General features: G+C 34.4%; 2 protein-coding genes across 3 annotated transcripts; both read right to left on the bottom strand.

The window, feature by feature from the left end:
* Positions 1–655: 655 nt before the first annotated feature.
* On the bottom strand, positions 656–4562 carry LOC131596689 (anther-specific proline-rich protein APG-like). Of its 2 annotated transcripts, none has more exons than XM_058869417.1 (6): positions 3457–4562; positions 1983–2162; positions 1751–1881; positions 1449–1679; positions 1109–1364; positions 656–1031 (listed from the first exon to the last, which is right to left on the bottom strand). In XM_058869417.1, the coding sequence occupies exons 1-6, from the start codon at positions 4349–4351 to the stop codon at positions 781–783; spliced, it is 1944 nt and encodes a 647-aa protein (XP_058725400.1). In that variant the 5' UTR covers positions 4352–4562; the 3' UTR covers positions 656–780. The 2 variants fall into 2 exon arrangements, with proteins under 2 accessions (XP_058725400.1, XP_058725401.1); XM_058869418.1 differs by having other exon boundaries at positions 657–1031; positions 1983–2102.
* Positions 4563–7285: 2723 nt separating this feature from the next.
* LOC131594222 (GDSL esterase/lipase At1g23500-like) lies at positions 7286–8768 on the bottom strand. Its single transcript, XM_058866307.1, has 5 exons — positions 8516–8768; positions 8285–8415; positions 7989–8219; positions 7649–7904; positions 7286–7571 (listed from the first exon to the last, which is right to left on the bottom strand). The coding sequence occupies exons 1-5, from the start codon at positions 8766–8768 to the stop codon at positions 7321–7323; spliced, it is 1122 nt and encodes a 373-aa protein (XP_058722290.1). The 3' UTR covers positions 7286–7320.
* Between the last annotated feature and the right edge of the window lie 370 nt (positions 8769–9138).

Genomic DNA, 9138 nt, shown 5'->3' with positions numbered 1-9138 from the left:
AGATGAAATCAGTGTATCAAATATGAAGAGTTTGCAATGTATAAAAGAATCATTTTTTTCATCGGTAAAAGAAGAGACTGCATTGGTAATAGAAGATAGTAAAGGATTTGGTTAACTTATGACCTGAGTTTTCTTTTGAAAATGGTAAGCATTTCCCTTGAAAATAGTAAGCAACTTATGAACCGGTAGTAATTAACTTTAATATATTAAATGAGTATAGGGAATGATTAGGTTAAGTTAATTTTTATAGAATTAAAAAAAATAAAATATAACAAAAATTCTGGACATGCCACATCAACGATATTAAATATCAAATCAATATAAAGCAAGCAATGTGTAATTAGTCAATTATACCCTTATAATTAGATTAGTTTTAACTTTTAATCAGAAGGTTTATCATGTAATTATCAGGTACTTTCTTTTTTATATATTTATAATAGATAATAGATAATAGATTCAAATCTAAATTTGTCTCAGGCCACCAAATGCATTGGATTGGACCACCTTATAATTATACAATTGATTTGGAACGTGAATTATTTGTCTGAAATCTGAATCAATAGGCTCTAATAACATGATAAATTTTTATATTGAGCTTAATTAATTTTTACAAAAATAGATTTGGAATGTGACTTGTGTCACTCATTAAACTTTTATTTTTAAACTTTATCTTTAGTTTATGTAGTATACACTTACATTGCACATTTCATTATTACATTTCTTTGGACAAATAAATTGTCCAATAGAAAAATTATTTATCTTACAAATAAGAGAAACTATTTAATTTTTGAAACTAAGACTTGATACATTCAAAGGATGAAGAGCTTTGGAAATATGGTAACTATTAAGATCATAGTTTTGAGCCTGTAGTATTTGTGCAACAGTGAGTTGATAAGCTCTCTCTGTAGGATGAGCAACATCCCAGAAAAAATAAGTTGCAGTATTTGGACATTGGAACGTTAACAAGTTGCATTGAGCCCCCATTTCAAATGTTCCAGTTCCACAGCAACCATTCCACACATTTTGAAACCCTAAAAAATGAATATTTAAAATTAATTTACACAAATAAATATTAATAATAACTTACTACTAATAAAGAAAAATGTACCTGATGCGAAAGGATTCTGTATGATATTTAGCATAGGAGTATAGACATCGACGAACTTAAGATCGTAATCGGGAAGAGAGGCTTTAAGACTCGAAACTCCGGCCGATAACATGCCGTTATACCTTTGTGCTAATCCATTCTCATAATCTACACATAACCTTAATGGTCCTCCCAGTTGAGTTCTAGCTGCAGGCAAGCATCCCAATGGTATTGTACTCATAACCCACACATGTCGTGCTCCCAGTTGATATAAACTCTGTCGTAAATTCGAATCGATAACTATCATTTTGATATTAAATCATCTCAAAACTGAATTGGAAAAAAATGTACCTATACAAACCTTGAGGAAATTTTGGCCTGCTGTAACTAAAGTACTAGCATATACATTGAAATGCATAGTTCTTCGAATAGTGAAAGAATAAGCGATCGCAACATCATTGTTTCCTGCTGATATTATAAACAAAGCTTTGGATATGATTTCAGAAGCTTTTTTTGGTCCAACTGCAGCTTTCAACTTTGCTATGTATTGTTTGAAAAAGTTCAGTTGAGCTCCCATTGTCAAAACTCCTCCCTGCAATGCATAAAATATTCGTAAACCTTAAACCCTAAACTATAAATTATTAAAAAAATGTATATATATACCTGTGAGTTTGCTGTCAAATCATCAAACCCGGAACCTCCGGATGCAAAGCAAACCCCAGTAGGAAGATCTTTATCAGATAAAGCCGGGTTAAGGAATGCTGGTAATGTATCTTTCACTCCCAAAGAGGCAGCTATACATAAATTAATTGGTATACACAGTCGTTAGAGATATTTGATTTTTATAAAAAAAAATGTAAAGAAAACTTCAAATAAAATCACTGTCTAGACTTACTTATCAAATCCGATAGAACTCGACCGTTCCCGAATCTTCCGGTAGGTTGACCGCCATAGAAATCTCTTCCATAGGGAGGATTGTTGCATTTTGATAGAGTTGCAAGGTTGTTATTATTTCCTGTGTCAAAGATTGAGTCACCAAATGCAAACACTGCAGGATATGCTGGGTTTGCAGTTGCTGCAATTGCAATATTTGATACTCTGTGTTATGAACATAACTTTGGGGCTAAGAGAAATAGAGAAATACTACTAAAAAATACTAACAACTATAAAATTAATTTCTTCATTCATTTTCTTGGTTCTTCTTACATTCACCAACCATCTATTTATAACATAAGCATACCCTAATTCTATTATCTAGATCCTTCTAAAGGATCATGACTCACCACTATTAATTCTAATGGGCTTATATAACTTGGGCTTGACTCATTACATTCCACCAATCTTGGAAAAACACCTTGTCCTCAAGGTGTAATCAAAACCATAAAAAATGCAAACAAGCCTTCCATGTACTTAGAATTGAGAAACTTTGTTCACATATGAGAAACTAGAATCCATGTGACCAAAACGGCTATCACAGAGGAAAGAATACCCCAGAGAAGATTCTGTCAGGTAGATAGGGAAAGTGTAGACCATGTTATTTGAGGAAGCACCAATAAACCTCCAATTGTAATGACAGCATATAGTAAGCCAAGTGTCTTCCCTAGCATTGCTTCCTTTTCTATTTTCTTGGCAAAGTATGAAAGTAGTGAAAACTTTCTAAACAACTAATAAGCATTCTGAGCCATAGGATAGAAAATAGAGCAGTATTATTTTGATTCGAGACATTGGATTTCTCATATGACGTAAAATTTGTGGCATTTGCAGTACGAAGAATGAAACATTGGCTGCTCTAGAGAATTTGAATGTCAGTGATTCCCATTGTCGGTAGCTTTGATTTCTTCTTTCAAAGTGAGCCGATCTCAATTCAATGATCCCCCAATACAAGCTTTCAAGAGTGCAACAATTGGAAACAATATAACTAATGAGAAAGTAATCTACTTGGAAATAACAACTTTTAAGCAGAGTGGAAACTATGTCTAAGTCATGAAACCAAATTGTGTTTGAATAAAATGTGGACATGGCTGGCAGTGGCATTTTAACAAACAGGTGGTGTGCAGCTAAAATGACGTTACTCAATTTTCCTCTATCCCATGGAATCTTCAAAGGTAGAGGTGTACTCCGGAAGTCCCCTAAAGTCGACGTCGGAAGACGGCAACTAAGCCAAACATCACCGATTTCAAAGGAAAAACTAGCGGTGTGGTAGAATTTGAAGGAGCCATACCCGAAATCAAAGATTAACAAGGGAAATTTTGGTGGAAGTGATGATATTTCCTCCATGGCTACAGTGCAAGCAACCATGAGCAATCCACCTGGATCGATTATAAGAGGGCCTATATCAACGAGATCGAGAGAGCAAATAAAATTGTTACCAATAAATACGAAGACCTTAATCTGCATTTCCATCACTTCGGCCTGAGAGTCATGGTTGTCAAGTTCCCTTGCGCCGGTGAACCAACGTGGTAGAGAGATTGGTCGCGTAGTAACAACCCAAGGGTGTTTCACTAGTGGTGGCTGATAAGAGACTGTGTTTGGAGGTATCAATGGTGTTTTCGGCGGTGGTGACATAGATGAGACTACATTTGGAGATCGCAGGGGTGGCGGTGATTGATGTGAGACTGTGTTCTGAGGTTTTAAGGGCGGCGACGACACTGGAGGTTGATCAGAAATCATTCTCGGTGGTGGCTCAGGTGGTGATTCCTCTCCCACTGACTTTTTTTCTTCATCTTGTTTCATAATTAGAGTTGGTTGTTGTTTCATAATTAGAGTTGGTTGTTGCAGTTCTGTTTGGTAAAGATTTGTTGATTTTGTTAGGTCTTTCTCCACAGTTTCAGAATCGTAAATCTCAAGGTGGTGTTGGTGGTTAATAGATGATGAGTGGGTATGGTGGAAATGAGTGGTGGTGGAAGGACTATTTTTCGGCTGATGTTGAGGAAATGGTGTGTGTGAATACAACCATGGATCTGGTGTGAAGGGTGAAGTGAAACCCAGTGGTGAACAAGGTTGATGAATGAAAATTTCACGAGGTTGTGGTGTAGTTTGTTGTTGAGTATGAGGTGTGATGGGTGAATTGAAATTTGGTGGAGGAATAAGTGATCGAAGATGATGGAATTCAGTTTTGAGGTTGTTGATGCTTGCTGAAAAATTAAGTTGAAATGATTGTTGGCTTTGGATGAGTTGAGTGAGGGAGGCGGAGAGTTCTTCCATGGAAGGAGAAGGTGGAGTCATGGCTTTTCTCTCAATGAAAGCACCATTTGTTATGAACATAACTTTGGGGCTAAGAGAAATAGAGAAATACTACTAAAAAATACTAACAACTATAAAATTAATTTCTTCATTCATTTTCTTGGTTCTTCTTACATTCACCAACCATCTATTTATAACATAAGCATACCCTAATTCTATTATCTAGATCCTTCTAAAGGATCATGACTCACCACTATTAATTCTAATGGGCTTATATAACTTGGGCTTGACTCATTACACTCTGGCAAATAAAACCACAAAAATTGTGACCAATCTCATTGTCCTTACGTTCTCCATTTTATTAATACCTTATGATTTCTTGCAATATATATAGTATCATGTATCAACAACATGAAGGTATTTATAGATATCAGTTATGTTTCCTATGTGAAGTACACGTTAGAATGATTTGATTCTTATCCATCTATACTAAAAATGGAAAATTAGTTATATAATAATATTTTCCTTAATTAATTATTTTATTTGTGTAAGCAGTTAGTTAGTTAATAAATTTCCTGTCATCTATATTTAATGTTTAATAGAGAATATTTTTAATATGAGAGATGCTAACAGGTGATCTTGAATTGATGCATTTTTTAAATGATTAAAGTGATAAGTTTTTTATGTATTCCCTTATATTGTAAGATATCTCACCCCTTTGCTGATATTTCCCCTGCCATGGGAAATGGGCAGGTACTCAAGATTAGTCGTGGATGTTCGAGGTTTATTATGTGAAGTCTTTACGTTGCTTTATGGCAAGTCGAATTGGTGTCTATTGCTCTGGTACGTAGCACTCGGGGGGATTAGTCGTTATTGTTTAATTGTTGTATTCTATGTTGATATTTGTTTTAAGTTGAATTGAAAGATGTTTCTAAGTTCAAGTTGGAAGTTATGTTTCCGAATGCTATCTATCTTTATTAAATGCAATATAAGTATGTTTGTTTTGGTTAAGTCGAAATGTGACATCCCATCGTTTGATGAATAATTTTAAATGCACTTTGATTTTCGCTTATAATTGCGAGGTAGATTTAGGGTGTTATAATAGTGGTATCAGAGCAGGTCAGTCTGTCCGGCCAGTGTTGTCTATTGTTTTTTATTCCCGTGTACGCGACGAGTGTGCGAAACACTGTCGGTACTTGTTGTTCTTCTGATCAGTTGTCTGCAGGAGTTTTTGAAGCTAAGTGGGGGAGAAGCTATGCTTCTCGGATATGTTTCAGTTGTAGGTGTTAGTATATTGCTGCTAGCGACAGTGCAAGTGTCGAGGGAGTTTGTTGTTTCCCAAATCGAAGGTGACTTGAATTTAAGATTTTGGTTGCTGGTTAAGTTGGAAATCTCTTGAGGAAGAGGATGATCAAGAATTTTTGATGTTCACTTCTCGAAGAATGAGGAGATATGTAGCGGTTGTTGGTATGCGAGCATGGTGCAAGTTCCTGATGTGTCTGAAGGTAACTGTAAGTAATGAGAATAAATTCTAGAAGAGGGAATTTAGAACGTGCGATGTTCCAGTGCTACTGATGGACTGTGAAGTTGTTAGTTGAGCAACCTTACGTAAGATGTCGATGTTGGATCAGTGATTAAAGGAAGTATTGATGTTGACCTTGTTGTAATATTGTTGCAAGTGATTGAGGCAGTAGTAGAAGCTGTTGAAGCTGTGGAAACATTTTGAAGCGCGAGTAAGAATTGGAAATGCGAAGAGATGAGCATGATTTCGATAATAAGAAGGGTGAATAATGGTGTACATGAATTTTGTTTTGAGGTGTCGTCAGAGGTGTTTTAGTGAGTAGCTGCAAGACGTCGGCGTCAGCTTGTTCAGATGATTTTTAAATATTAGTGAATTATGGAATTATAGTGCTTCTGGTGATATGAGTGCAAGAGGGAAAAAAATATTATTAATTTTGGTAATGATGGTTTATGCTCCATTATGGTTGTCGGCTATCTATTGACAAATTGAGGACTTGATCACCCTTAATCTCTTGTTGATAGTAGACGAAATCGTGATTGGATGGCATAGACGTATCTTGCTAGCTTGATAGTGCGTAAAGGGATGAATGTTATGTCGTGAAGATAGTTGCTCTCTGGTTGGTGTGAATTAACGGAAAAGTATCCATGAGTAGTTGAGAGGTAATGAACAAGTCGGAGAAGTTGGTTTATAGGCGAGATAACGTCGCAAAGTGAAGGATTGAGAATGTCGAGTGAGCATCGATTTTGTGATAGATGTTTAAGGAAGTCTGAACTAGATTAAGACTTGTGAACCATGTAGTTGACGAAAAGATTTAACGTGGACGGTGACTTAAGATGGATTATCAGAGTTGCGCAGCGAATGTGTAAGGTGGCGCAGTTGCTATGCGTGTGCGTTTGTTAAATATCATTTTTAGTTTACTTGAAAGCTTTATATTATATAAGTATCCATTTTAAATTATAACAAAATAATGCAACAATACAACAACCAAACAAACAACAAATCAAAAATCATAACAGTGCAAAATAATCTAATAGCAAAAAACAACTAAACAATTTTATCTCCCCCACTTATAGCGGTCCTCAACATATATCTAACATCCAAGTTATTTTTAATTGGCCACAAACAATATTAAATATCATCATTATCATCTACTATTGATATTTATGGAACAAGTCTTTTTATTCTTCTCATCTTACTCTCGTCTCCATTCAACTCTTCCCTTAAGAAATGGTTCAGATGAGCCTTAAATTGCTCAAAATTTTAATATACTACAAAACCGATCTTCATATGAGGCTTGTTTCTCGAATAAATAAAGGAATACTTACGTCGAAACAAATGATCATACAATTTTGAGAAAAAAAAAAGGAACAAAGTGTTTTAAAATGGTTCACAAAACACCTTTATTTATATAAGATTTGTCATGTAGATTCGTCAATACAACTACATTGCACATTTCATTATTACATTTATTTGGACAAATAAATTGTCCAATAGAATAATTATTTATCTTACAAATAAGAGAAACTATTTAATTTTTAAAACTAAGACTTGATACATTCAAAGGATGAAGAGCTTTGGAAATATGGTAACTATTAAGATCATAGTTTTGAGCTTGTAGTATTTGTGCAACAGTGAGTTGATAAGCTCTCTCTGTAGGATGAGCAACATCCCAGAAAAAATAAGTTGCAGTATTTGGACATTGGAACGTTAACAAGTTGCATTGAGCTCCCATTTCAAATGTTCCAGTTCCACAGCAACCATTCCACACATTTTGAAACCCTAAAAAATTAATATTTAAAATTAATTTACACAAATAAATATTAATAATAACTTACTACTAATAAAGAAAAATGTACCTGATGCGAAAGGATTCTGTATGATATTTAGCATAGGAGTATAGACATCGACGAACTTCAGATCATAATCGGGAAGAGAGGCTTTAAGACTCGAAACTCCGGCCGATAACATGCCGTTATATATTTGTGCTAATCCATTCTCATAATCTACACATAACCTTAATGGTCCTCCCAGTTGAGTTCTAGCTGCAGGTAAGCATCCCAATGGTATTGTACTCATAACCCACACATGTCGTGCTCCAAGTTGATATAAACTCTGCCGTAAATTCGAATCGATAACTATCAGTTTGATATTAAATCATCTCAAAACTGAATTGGAAAAAAATGTTCGTATACAAACCTTGAGGAAATTTTGGCCTGCTGTAACTAAAGTACTGGCATATACATTGAAAAGCATAGTTCTTCTAATAGTGAAAGAATAAGCGAATGCAACGTCATTGTTTCCTGCTGATATTATAAACAAAGCTTTGGATATGATTTCAGAAGCTTTTTCGGGTCCAACTGATGCTTTCAACTTTGTTATGTATTGTTCGAAAAAGTTCAGTTGAGCACCCATTGTCAAAACTCCTCCCTGCATTGCACAAAATCTTGTTACTATAAACCCTAAATCATAAAAAAAATTTGTATATAATATACCTGCGAGTTTGCGGTCAAATCATCGAACCCTGAACCTCCTGATGCAAAGCAAACACCAGTAGGAAGATCTTTATCGGATAAAGCCGGGTTAAGGAATGCTGGTAATGTATCTTTCACTCCCAAAGACGCAGCTATACATAAATTAATTGGTATACAGTCATTAGAGATATTTGATTTTTATAAAAAAAAAATGTAAAGAAAACTTCAAATAAGATCACTGTCTAGACTTACTTATCAAATCTGACAGAACTCGGCCGTTCCCGAATCTTCCGGTTGGCTGTCTGCCATAGAAATCTCTTCCATAGGGAGGATTGTTGCATTTTGATAGAGTTGCAAGGTTGTTATTATTTCCTGTATCAAAGATTGAGTCACCAAATGCAAACACTGCAGGATAGGCTGGGTTTGCAGCAATTGCAATATTTGATACTCTGGCAAATAAAACCACAAAAATTGTGACCAATCTCATTGTCATTATGTTCTCCATTTTATTGATACCTTATGATTTCTTGCAATATATATATTTTTTTGATAAGCAATAGAATATATTTCTTGCAATATATATAATATAAGTATCAACAACATGAAGGTATTTATAGATACCAGTTATGTTTCCTACGTGAAGTGATTTGATTCTTATTCATTTATACTAAAAATGGAAAATCAGTTATACTTTTCTTCAATAACAAATTCCATATGATATTTTCCTTAATTAATTATTTTATTTGGGTAAGTAGTTAGTTAGTTAATAAATTCCCTGTGATATTTTCCATCTATATTTAATGTTTAATAGAAAATATTTTTAATATTTATGGTAATTAATATTTCTTAATGATTATTTAATGATTTTTCGATTC

The sequence above is a fragment of the Vicia villosa genome, linkage group LG4, assembly GCF_029867415.1.
Source record: "Vicia villosa cultivar HV-30 ecotype Madison, WI linkage group LG4, Vvil1.0, whole genome shotgun sequence".
NCBI classification, from domain to species: domain Eukaryota; kingdom Viridiplantae; phylum Streptophyta; class Magnoliopsida; order Fabales; family Fabaceae; genus Vicia; species Vicia villosa.
Note: the sequence above shows the minus strand (reverse complement) of the source record. Positions and strands in the feature narration are given on the sequence as shown.